The sequence below is a fragment of the Falco peregrinus genome, chromosome 10 (assembly GCF_023634155.1).
Source record: "Falco peregrinus isolate bFalPer1 chromosome 10, bFalPer1.pri, whole genome shotgun sequence".
In the NCBI taxonomy this organism is placed as follows: domain Eukaryota; kingdom Metazoa; phylum Chordata; class Aves; order Falconiformes; family Falconidae; genus Falco; species Falco peregrinus.
Window position 1 is genome coordinate 11,495,599 of NC_073730.1, and position 12,964 is coordinate 11,508,562.

Below are 12,964 nucleotides of genomic sequence, written 5' to 3' on the forward strand. Positions count from 1 at the left end.
TGGCTGTGGTGAGAGTTATTATCACTAATTATTTAAGACTTCTTTAGCTAACTGTATTGGTGAGGTGTGTCAAGAGAGGTATTGCCCTGTCATCTCGTTTTGAAGATATTAACACTTACCAGACTTAGGTGGAATAAATGGATACAATGAGGAGAGATCGGTGTTTATGAACTGGACCAGACTGGCTGTATTGTCATTAGGAGGTCTGATAACCAATCGTCAAACATCTAGGATGATACAAGAAGGCACTGTAGTGCTTCCAGCTATTCCTTCCCTCCATACGACCATTTCTATTCCTGTAAAGCGGCACTGCCATCTTAGAAAGGAAAGGAATTTTCTAAATGCTTAGTTCACCTTAGCCTGAAGTCAAGTAGCAACAGGTTGCTAGAAAACTCTTTGTGCCCAGCCACCTCTGGCTTGGAAGAAAACGTTCACCTCATAATTTTGATAATGGTGATCTTCTAACAGCTCTTTTTTTGTCTGAATTTCAGAGCAAAACCTGAGGTTTTCCACAACAGTCTCAGACTAGCCCACAGTGTTGGTCAGAAGCCTGCCTATGAGAGGCCTCTCCTGCACCCTCAAAGATACTTCCTCAATAGTACTGTGAAACATCTCTAGTAGCCAGCCTTGTTCTTCCCACCACACGCAATGCTCTGCAACTTCACACTAAAATCCCAACATTCGGAAGGACCAGATAAGCTCGGCACGAACACTAACTGCCACACTTAATTGTATTAAATGGATTCAGAATGTTAGCGCAAATTTAACTTACTTTGTTGTTTTTTCCTGGACTCAAACTGTGATCTGTGAACTCCCAAATAAGAGGGAAAATGGGAAGTAAAAACTAATCAAGCCTTTAAAATTAATTCAGTGCATTTTGAACGTTGTTTGTATCATTTTAGCTAAATAGTAATTTTCATGCAGTCTGTGGTCAGTCTCAGTACAAAAATAAATGATCATGTGGGTCACTGTTTGAATAGTTTGTAAATTAATTCCTCAAGGTCAATGAGATACATGATACCTGGAACGACTCTTGTGAGATAAGCTTCACTTTTATGATACTCTTCGGTGGATGAAAAATCTACTGGGATTTTGACAGTCTTTATAAAACCTGGTTGACTAATCAGCAAAGGCAAATACAAGGTCCTGCACCTGGGGAGGAACAACCCCATGTACCAGTATGAGCTAGGGATTGACCTGCTGGAAGGCAGTTCTGCAGAGAAGGACCTGGGAGTCCAGTGGACAGCATGCTGCCCATGGGCCAGCAGTGTGCCCATGTAGCCAAGGGGCCAGTGGGATCCTGGGGTGCATCAGGAGGAGTGTGGCCAGCAGGCTGGGGGAGGTGACCACTCCAGAATCCCATCTGAGTGCTGTGTGCAGTGCTGGACTCCCCTGTTCACGAGAGACAGGGAACTACTGCAGAGGGTCCAGCAGGGGCTGTGAAGACAATGAGGCGACTGGAGCATCTCCCTCCTGAGGAAAGGCTGACAGAGCTGGAGCTGTTCAGCCTGGAGGAGACCAAGAAGGAAACTTACAGTGTCAACAAATACCTTAAGGGCAAGTGCCAAGAGGATGGGGCCAGGCTCTTTTCAGTGGTGGCCAGCGACGGAACAAGGGGCACAAACTGAAACACAGGGAGTTCCTTCTGAATGTGAGCAAAATTTTCTTCACCCTGAGGGTGAAAGAGCACTCGAACAGGCTGCCCAGAGAGGCTGTGCAGCCTCCTTCTCTGGAGACATTCAAAACCCACCTAGACGCAACTCTGCGTAAGTTTGGTGAACATGCTTTAGCAGGGGGGTGGACTAGATGGTCTCCAGAGGCCCCTTCCAACTCTGACCATTCTGTGATTCTGTAATTACAGAATACTTTGTTCTACTTTCTGTGTTTGTATTTTTTTTATGACTACTGAGAGAACAAAACAGTAATTAAAAACTGGACAATATCTACAAAAATGCATTTTTAAAAGTTACTTAACTGATTAAACCCCTTTGAACAAGTCATCATCAACAAATGCTAAATTGTTGGACACAATGACAACACAGCTTGCTCACTTTTCAAAAGGGTACACTCAGCTAAATATAGAGCTTTGCCATCTCTGTTATAGCTGTCTGGTTTCGATAGTGAGAATTACAGGGCAATAGTGATAAGTGACCTTAGCTTCTTTTGAACTTGGCGTGAAGATGGGAAACTAAATCCCCTTTCAAAGTGAGGGAATGTTGTGTATTAACAGGTGCTGTGTCATAAGGAACAAATAATATTGACTGTTTTCCATTTGCAACTCAGCTTGTTGTTTTTCCCATCTGTATTTGTTTTAGATTTGGTTTGGTAACACTGCTTTTATCTGTGCTGCAGTTTTCTCTAATCACAAGGGGAAGAGAAACAAAGTGAGAAAGACATAAAACCTCTAGAACATTTTCAGCTATTTAGAACAATAAAAGAGTGAGGCTATTTTACAGTGTTTACTCCTTATTAAATATTTTAACAATCACTATACTTTGAAGGAGCTCAGTAACTTAAAGCTACTTGAAGTACGGTAAATGCTATTAACTTTAACATCATAAAAAGCTAAAGGGCAAACTCTTTTCTTTGCAAAAAGCCAAAGTGGTTTGACTCGGTGCAGAATCTTGGAGGCAGGGCCAGACTTTCCTGGCAGAGCTCATCCATAGTGAGGACTGCTGTTCAAATCGTGTAATTGCCCCTGCCAGGCATATGGTCCCAGTGCTAGCAGTCAGATAGGCAGTGATTAATGGCTGAAGCTAGCAGGAGACTTGTAAGATCCAGGCAGAGGGAGTAGGCAGAGTTTTCTTCCTTCTGGTAACTCAGGAGATGATTTGCATTGATTTTAACCTGATGTCTGCCTTCCCCATCTACCACTGCTTGGTACTCTGCAAGTCAAGGACAACGATGTCAGACATAGCAAATTGCTTTCCACCACAAAACTACAGCACTTACTAACAGGTATCTCTGTAAGTGGAGGCAGGATTTGTCCCTCAAGAGACAGTTCTGAGTAAATAATAGTATCACTGGTTTTATCTATGAGTATAAACACCGGGTTTTGTCTCTTAATGACTGTTTCTGTTTTACTGCTACTTCCCACCAGGAAGTTGACTGCTAACATAATTAGCAGATGATTGCACGGGGGAGGCTGAAATCTTCAACAGCTGCTTTAAGGCACTCTGTATCAAATCTTCCATGCTGCAGAACATTTGCAGTTTATGAATGGTGTTCTCTCCAGTGACATGGAGATTATGGGACCATGGTGTGCAGGCCTCCAGGAAGGACTTAACTTGCTCATTTACTTGGAAAAAACATGAAAATTCCACTTCTAAAGCATGTAGTGAATTAGTACGTGTACTTGGGCATACTGTACGTACTGGTATTCAGTATGAAAGATCACCTTTAATTGCTAAGTCTAGAAACTCAATGTGTAGCGCTGAAACGGCTGGCAGATTTATTTTACAATCAAAGCGTTTTGAAGCTTCAGACATTTCCGATGCTCCATGTGATCTGTTTCTTTGTTAAAGGATAAAAGGGAGATGGTATGAATCAATGCTACCATTTGTTATAGAAGACTCATTCTGAGAGTAATGCATAGTGCAGCACAGACGTTTACTGTTATAAAATAAATAATCAGAATCATTGGCTGTGATAGAATACCAATTATAAAATTAAGAGAGAAACCATTTGGGAAAGAACTGCTTCAGTTCCCCATGGAGCATAATAGTGTCTGCCAAATGTAAAGTAGCATGTATCAAGTTCTAGATGGAAAAATTACAGCTTTAGAGTAGTAAGTATATAACTAAGTAATGACTGAAGTACCAAAGAACGTTTACAAACTGTACATCATCTTGTCCCAAAGGAGGAAGACCGCCTGATCTGTGGAAGTTTTTAAGCTGAGACACTTAGAACCTTTTCTGCAGTAGAAAACTTGGGCTGGGGTATACTACCAAAGCCTTCCTCAAACAGCTACAGTTTTAACAGCACTGAAGTGTTTCGCTCCTCTTTTCATGTTGTCCTTCCCCCAATTTCAGTGTGTGCTAATTTAAGTGGAATATAGAAACAATGCATTTTGTCTTCCATTGTCGCTGCAAGAACGATGCTAAACCAGAAATTAGCATGAGGCGGACAGAACTGCTTTCTGCAAAGCATTACTTCCTCTTCGTTCCACACAAGTAAATAGATTCCCTCTTTTATCTATAATAGGGACCCAATCCTAAGATAAATTTTGAAGGAAGGTGAGTATGGAGATATATTAACAGTTTACTTACATAGGACTCCAAAACCTGCCACAAAAGTGTAAACTTTTGGTGTGCCCAATGCAGTGATTCTAAAAATATTAATATTTTTCTTTAATCCTTTTTAATTTAGGTGAGTTTCACAGTGATAAAGGACTTGGCCTGTACACACAGAGATTTTTTCAGGCTTTAGGGCAACTCACCTACTACTGTGCAGTGCCTCACTGCCGATATGAAAACACTTGCTCTCTTAGTGAATTAGACCATTAAGATCTTGAGAAGTTTCAGTGAAATCCAGCTTTCAAAATAGAATTTAGGCTTCTAAATAATTGTATTACAAAAATTTACTTACAAGGACAAATCAAGATAAATTGACAATATTTGCTTCAGTCCTTTTATGTAGTAGCCTCTGTTAAATGGAAGAACTCATAAAAGTTAACACACTTTCTAAAATCAGGAGGCCAAACTGATGTATTTCTCAAAAGAAAAAGGAAGATCATTTTGAAGAAATCATAACAGAATTTTCTTTTGGGGTAATTATAACAGAATTCTTGCGCAAGTTGAATCTAGACTCTGATATTTTAAATCACTTGATTCAGAAATGTGTGGGCTTTTTATCCCCTTATAGTTTAATAATCTCAGGTGATTTCCAAAAGGAAAGGCAAAGGGAGAGCTTCACTCACTGATTCACACTGTGACAAATGACTGTTAAAGTGCCTTCTGAGATTTATGGTAGGGAGTTGTTCTTTTGAAAGTCACCAGCCAACATGGCAGCCAGCAGCATACAATTGTCCAAGTGATGTGTGGAGGTGTCTGTATTATCTGAATGAATCTCTTTCCTTTAACGTTCATTTTATGCAGTAAGCACATCAGAAGGGAAAGCTAATTTTAATTTAATCCTTTAAGTATCCAATGTAACAACAGTTCTTGCACAAAGGTAAAATTTAGCTCTCTGGTTTCATCATGAAAGTATATAATGTAGCAAAATGACTCAAATTTTCATCTCAGTACAGAAGCAGGATTTGAAATGTATTTCCAGTACCAGTTAATGTGTCTTGTTACATATATACAGAAAAAGAAAATTACAGAATTGAAAAATGTAAATTTTTGTTCATGACTGTGAAATTATAAACACTTACTGCAATAGCATATAAAAAAGTTATGAAATCTGATGCTTTGAAGGTGGGGGTTGGAAAAATCTATTGGGTTTCTACGTTCATTTTTTGTTCTTTCCATTCCAATTGTTGTATGGGAAGTAGCACAGTAGTAGTGATTTCTCCTAGAACATAATAGTTATGTAAACAATGCTAAACTTCAACAGGCAGTAGGGCAAAATAGTAGTATGAAATAGATGCTTATGACTGTCAAATGACTTGTTCATATGGCAGACTGTATTAATTCAGCAATTCAATGCTGGAATGTACTTCACGTTCTCTCAATTAATATTGCTAGAAATATTCAGCATTGATAAAGTTTACCTTGGTGTGCAAGGTCCAAAGCAAGCCCAACATACTGCTTAATCTTACTAAACCCAAAGGGGCTTAAAGTGTAAAAGGTATATAAAAAAATAATACTATACATATTTTTATGAAATCAATAAAAAGCATATCACTCTGCATATTGTAAAAACATCCATGTTTCTTTCTCTTTCTCTTTCTTCAAAATGTTGTGGGAAAATAGTTATTCCAATAATCAAAGATCTTTAACAGCAAGTGTTTCCTCCCCTTTTTTTAAGACTCTGGGACAAAACACATTTATTGGCTATGTATACGGGCTATACTGCGTATTTCAGGAAGGCAGGCACCAAGCATAAGCAGGTCTGTGCTTTACAAATAGATCTTTCTGCAACATTAGTGCACCATATATGCAAAATCTAAATGTGTGACTGTGCAAGAAATACAGGAGACCAGAAAGAGAGGAACTAGCAGCACAAACGAGAGAAGCAGCCGGTAATGTTGCAGTGTAGAGGTTACTATAAAATTACTTGGATCTTCTCTGGGTACATCTTTAAATGAGTTAAACTCGCCTAGATACGGTCCCAGGCAGTGTCATTAAAAGGCACAAACAGCCTACGTATGTAGCAGAAAACTGTTCCAGCTTCCCAAATTGGGTGATTACCTGCAGCTTGTCTGCTTGGAGGTTTCCTTGGACACACCCCCTGCCAAATCATTCCAGAGCAACTGCACTGTTCAAGCCAGTTTGGGCTACTGGCTATGGCCAAAGCATGCAAAGGGAAATTTGAACAGCTCACTAGTATAAGCAGACATGCTTCAATGGTGGGAAACATTCCTGGCTTGCTTCTGTTTACTAAAACAAATGCAGCTTTTATATCTTAATAAGCTTTTAAAGAACAGATTAGATATCTGTACACAAATGGTTTAAGATACCAAAGCACTGAATTTATATGACAGACCTCACTATAAAAGCAGTGATACTGACGGAATTAAACGCTTTTTTATTTTTAACTTAGAATTCTTTCTTTACATCTCCAGTGTCCTGTGGTTTGGCTATTTTGAAAGTACATGGTAATGATGTATGCTCACCAGAAAATACTTTTTTGTGAATAACCTCTCCATTCTATCTTTCCAAAGCTTACATGGGAACCTAAAATAAATATCTTCCTTTCTCCCCGCCTCCGAAACAAATTATTTACCAGCTTTAAACATGTATTCACTAGGTAGGATATTTTTTACTTTTGTGCTCGTCTTCAACACAGCTGGTAAGACTAAGGATTAGTGATCAGTGGGTTTATGAAATGTTTTTATTACATAATTTACTGTTACAATCGTGATTCAGTGAAACCTCACTGAATTAACAGGTGAATAACTTGTGTTAATCACCGAGTTCCCCCTTTATTTCCACTCCCTTCCCCAGCAGCCAAACTGAAAGACAAATTTCATTATGATGGTCAAGAAATACCTCAGAATATCCAGCAAATCAAAACAGCTTATTTCAGTTTCAGATACTTTCTAATAATGAAAGCAAACCATGAGATTCACAAAGGAATATTAGCATTATTTACAGAATTAGTGGAAAAGTCAATGACTCCATCTTCTCTTTACCCTCAGTCCAGTGACCGGGATATTTACACGGCCAGAAGAAACCTGGTACACTACCCTACCTGCCACAGAGATCACCCCCTTGACACACACACGCGCTGTAGCTACTGGGTTGATCTTTTAAATGCTGTCCTGCGGAAGCTGTTCAGATCCAGGCAGTATTTAAATATTTTATATAGTGACAGGAAAACAGGTGAGTTTTTTACTCAGTTATCTCTCCAAGTAAATGAGTATTTAACTATTCCAGGTCAAGCATGTGTACTGAAAGCATCAAGCTTCATCTCCACAGTTGTCAAAAGGAAACAGATTTTTTGAAAATCTAGTCCTTCAAAAACCTTAAAAAAAAATGGTTTTAACATCCAAATTTTTTCAGGAAAAAAAAATCACACAGCAAACTCAAGAATGTTAATAAATTATTCAGCATAGTTTATTTACTGAATAAATGTGTTTGCGAAAGATTCATCATGTTCTTCTGCACACAGCAACTTCTTTTATGAAAAATATACAATCCAGTTTGGTGGTTTGTGGAATGCAACAGTGCAGAACCCATCTATTACTGAAGCCAAGTGCAAGGTTGGTTAGGAACCTACACTACGCAAGTAGAATTATTTTCTTAGGAGAGAAATGCAAAAGCAGGGAGATGGATGTTACTGTACTGGAGAAGTACAGGTAAGAAATGGACCATGAGCTAGACAACAAAAAAAAAAAGGCTGAGTCAAGCTCAACCACAGGAGAAGTCCTCAAGAAAAAAATAAGATTAGAAATCTGTCTCCAAACAGGTACAGATTTAAGAACAAAAATCCTGAATCAGAGTCCTATTACATTGAGCTAAGCATTTTAACACATGTGCATTTCATAAATGAACAGGACCATTTAAAAGAAACAGCTGATCAAACTCTCCTCCTAAAGAAATGTAACCAGTACGGTTTCAAAACTGAGTACTATGCTTATGTCAGAAATCTATCTTTCAGCAAAAAAGAGGTCTGTATCATTTTGATCCTATTTATTATTAAATACTACCATGCAACTTACTAGCAAACTATTCTATCAAAACTGTCATTTGGTGACACAGAATCCTAGGTTTGTGGCAGATGAGAGGAATAATTCCATCTCCTCTCCACTTTGAACAATCAACAAGCATCTGAAAACACAGAGATGGAACATATGCCTCCCAGCCAGCAAAAAGTGAGCATCTTTCCAGAAAGAGCAGAATGCAAGGAGAAAAAGAGAGACCTCAAGGATGAACAGACCGGAAAGATCAAAAAGGAAATGGGGCTAAGACAGAAGACAAAGAGTTCAGCTGGTAACAGACCTGAAGTTCACAGATCACACACATGGAAAACCCTTGATATGAATCAGATTGCAGGAGTTGAAAGCAAGTGGAATTAAGAAGTAGCAATGAATTGGAAATATGCAGACAACTATTTCCAGCATCTCAGCCAAGGGCCAATAACCGCCTAAAATTAACTATCTGGATCTCTTGCCATTGTGAAGCCATACTATAAGGCTACTTCAACTGCATTTTAGTGTTCAGATATTCCATTCATAGTTAATGTCTGAAGGGACTACAAGCGACACCTTTGGCATTAGCTATATTGCATGTACACTTACTACAACAGAATACAAAAGATATGCTTTGCCAAAACCAAACTTGAACCACTTACACAGGGGTGCAAAGAAATGACAAAAAAAATACAAACAATTAAAAATAAGACCTATAAGTGTGTAATACTAATAATCACTAATTAATAAGCAGCTGATCTCAGGGGCCCCACAGGTCTGCAGTCTTTCTAATTAAATATTTCCTGAAAGTATGTCTAACACACTAAACGTTCTATTTCTATGCAGAATACATACGCTTTTTCTATAATGGATAGTAGCAAAATACCAGCAACATGGGACTAGATTAATATTTCTATATTAAAAGTGTTATCCTCCAGTAGAGAAAAACAAGAATCTGGACAAGACCCTATTGTAAGGTGGCCAAAAAATACTCAAGATTTTTTTAAGAGTGGACTTTGTTCAGTTACTGGAAAGCTATTATCAAAAGAAACTGCTATGGTAACTTGCAGAGCTGGAGGAGAGACTGCTGCTGTCACAGCCTCACGTAAAACAATCCTGATTGCATTGTGGGGAAGCAACTGCCCAGCCTTCCTGCCACAGTGCACCTGTGTCCAGCCTCAGCACAGGACAATACTTGAAGATCTACAAAGCCATGTCCACTATCTATTTTCATTCCTGGGTTCATCTTCTATATTTCAGATGTGCTAGAGATCTTTCTTGTAATGCTTGTACGAATATTAATGAAATAACTAAAAGTTACTATTCATCTTCCAGTACTGGTTTGCTACAATTTTCCAACAATAACCATGCTCTATACAACTGTCATGCTGTATTTCTGCTATCAATATTTTTTAAGGATTATTTGTTTCCATTTTGTTAAGTACACAGAGACTTGAAATAGACATTTCTATAGCTACATAGATGCTATGGTTTGTGCAGCTGCTTATACACTATTTTATTAGAGACCAGATTGTGCTTCTGCCATTGAAGGTAATATAAAGTTCAAGTCAAACAACTTGTATCAGGGAAGCACTTGACAGAAGTTTCAACTAGAGCTGGAAAAAGTGTTAAGCCATAGAGTGGTCCAAAAAGATAAATAAAGAATATTTTGTTTATTTTAGGCATCAAAACCCTAGCTAAATAAAGCTGATGAAAAAGAAAGGGGTTTTTTTTTTCCCATTCCAGTAGAAAATAAAATGTAGATGTAAGATGCTAAGATCTACATTTTCTAAAATCTCAAAGAATACTGTGATCATTAATTTATGAATACAGAATAAACTTATGGTTTAATTATTTTTTAAACTATAGAACATGATAAACATACTCTCTTAACTCTCCATTATGTAGTTACAATGCTGTCATTTGCAACCAACAGCATTCATTTTTTGTGACTATCTTAAGATTTCATTCACCCTTTCATAACTCTCAGAAATAGACAGAATTTAATTGCTTCAAAGTATAGCATATTCTCCTGAACCGAGTTAACGATTAGTCACATATCTGCATTATCATTTGATTACTAATCAATGAGAATCCATCTTTCTTTAGGAAAGTAGCTAAATGTAAATGATGTAGACCAGCATTAAAAACAAAGTTTTTGACTGCCAAGTTAAACGCACGTTCCGACAATGTAAACATACTGAATTAAAATCGGCCCAATGTGCCATTATATATTACTAGCTAATTTTGCTTTTCTGTCATTTGACCACAATTGTTACTAAAACAATGGATCACACATAATTTTGCAGGATGGGATCATGTAATTGACAAGCCAGGTTTTACGGTCAAATAAAGTAGCATGGTGCTGGGGGTGGTCATGAATACTGTTCATTTAGCTTTTTGAAATTAAACACACATCCCTGGTTCTTTTGTTTGTTTTAGTATCACGGGTTTGGTGGTGTTTTGTTTTTTTCTTTTAAAGGCATTATGTGACTTGACACAAACATACACCTTTTTCTATCGGTTTGTAATTGAAGATGGTGACAGTCCTTGAAATAATTGATAAAGGAATAAATTAATGTAGTTACACCCAAGCCTAGGATCCTTGCATGAAAGGGAACCGTATGTAAAGCAGCATGCATACCGAACAGCAAACGCGCCCCGCGCCGCCGGCCGCCAGCCTCCGGACCGGTGGCACAAGCTGGTTTGGTTGGGGCTCCCCCGCGCCGCATCTCATCACCCGGAGCCGGTGGCGCAACTTGTCCCGCTCCCCCTCCGCCCGCAGCCGGGGGCAAGAGGCAGCGGGCCCCGAGGCTGCGCGGCTCCCAGCGCCTCGGCGAGGGGCGCCGGCCGCGACTCGCCCCCGCTACGGGGAGGGGCACCGCAGCCCCCCGCCGCCGTCGCGTCCCCTTCCCGGCAAAGTTCTGCACCGGGCCCGGCCTCCCGCGGCCGGTGCGCGCCCACACACGGGCACGGCGCTCCGCGGGACCACCCCGGGCCGCCCTTCTGCGGCAGGGGGCGCCGGCCAGGGAGCAGCCCCGCTCCCTCCCGGGCTGCCACCGCGGCCCCCCGCGCCCACGGACCGTGCGCTCACCTGTCGTCGCTCTGCCAGCCCTGGTCGCCCAGCAGCAAGTCCCGAAAGCGGTACCGCGGGGGCAGCGGGGGCACCTCGCTGTCCAGGTCCACCATCCTGCCCGGAGGGGGCAGCGGCCACCCGCCCGCCCGCACGGGGTGGGGAAAGAGCCCGGCGCGGCGTGCGGGGCTGGGGCGGGCGGGGCCGGGGCGAGCGGGGCCGGGCCGGGGCGGGGCGCGGGGCGGGGCAGGCGGCCCCGCAGGCGGGCGCGGGGGCTGCGCGCACAAAGGCGGCGGGAGCGCTGCCCGGCGTGGCCGGCGGGGCGGGGCGGGGCTGGCTCGCGCTGCTGGGGGCGAGCGGCGGTTAACGGTCGCCGGGCTGAAAGTCCCGCCTCGCCTCGCGCCGCGGGGGGGGGGGGGGGGGGCAGGTGCCGGGGAGCGGCCCGCCGCGCGCCCACCGAGCGAGCGCGCACGCGGAGGCGCGCGCGCTGCCCGCCGCGGCTGACAACAAAGAGCTGCCCGGCGCCGCGCGGAGCCGCCGCGGGGGGAGCGGGGGAGCCCTGCCCACGGGGGGCCCTGCCGGGGCGGAGGGGGGAGCCCTGCCCACGGGGGGCCCTGCCGGGGCGGAGGGGGGAGCCCTGCCCACGGGGGAGCCCTGCCCACGGGGGAGCCCTGCCCACGGGGGGCCCTGCCGGGGCGGAGGGGGGAGCCCTGCCCACGGGGGAGCCCTGCCCACGGGGGGCCCTGCCGGGGCGGAGGGGGGAGCCCTGCCCACGGGGGGCCCTGCCGGGGCGGAGGGGGGAGCCCTGCCCACGGGGGGCCCTGCCGGGGCGGAGGGGGGAGCCCTGCCCACGGGGGGCCCTGCCGGCCGGCCCGGGGAGCCGCCAGCAGCGCCGCAGACGGGCGGCAGGAGAGGGGTGGTTCGGGGCCGGGGGGCGCTGTGGCCGAGTCCGTCCCCGCGTCGCGGCACTTGGCAAGAGGAGCAGCTGCACGCCCCGGGCACCGGCTCGGCCCCAGCCCCTCTCTGTGTCCGTCCTGGGGCTCCTTCACCAGCCTGCCTCCGCGCCGCCTGGGGCTTCCTCAGAAGCACTTTTCTGTCGGCCCCGAAGCTCGCAAACTGAGGTGATTGATATTGGGGAGCCCCTGCCCAGCCCCCATGCCACTGCTGGGGGCTCCTCTGAGCGGGCTCGGGTCTGTCATAACCGTGCCTTTCCCCTCGGCAGTCAGGCAGGCGTATCTGGCCAGTGACATGTGTCTCGCGTTTGGGGACTCAGCTTTTCCAAAATCACGGCCGCAAACGCGATGCGCCGTTGGTCAGTTCCTGCTTTTAATTAGCTGGGGGCTGCTGTGCACCTCAGGAGGAGTAGCACAGGCCCAGCAAAAATACGGGGAAATGGAATTGTTCCAGTGACTGACATTTGTAGGCAGTGTCTGAAAGTGGGAGACAGTATAGAAAGTTTATATGACTGATTAAGCACGTATTACCCATATGATTATTTGTTTGAATTAGCTGTCACCAAATTGAAATAGTGAATAATGGCTTTTTGATTTGCTCTTAGAAGGCCCGCTGTAATGAAGACTATCTGTCATCCTTAG

At 43.6% G+C, this 12,964-nt stretch overlaps 1 protein-coding gene across 6 annotated transcripts in view; it reads right to left on the minus strand.

Moving 5' to 3' along the window:
* The window catches only part of KCNT2 (potassium sodium-activated channel subfamily T member 2), a 151,207-nt gene extending 139,642 nt beyond the window's left edge, over positions 1–11,565 (minus strand). For 3 of the 6 annotated variants that reach the window (XM_055815040.1, XM_055815039.1, XM_055815037.1), the window contains exon 1: positions 11,391–11,563. In XM_055815040.1, the coding sequence (XP_055671015.1) occupies positions 11,391–11,485 (95 nt within the window). In that variant the 5' untranslated portion in view covers positions 11,486–11,563. Of the gene's footprint in view, positions 1–119; positions 228–11,390 lie in introns of all 6 variants that reach the window. The other 3 variants (XM_055815041.1, XM_055815042.1, XM_055815038.1) reach the window with 2 other exon arrangements.
* Positions 11,566–12,964: the final 1,399 nt, after the last annotated feature.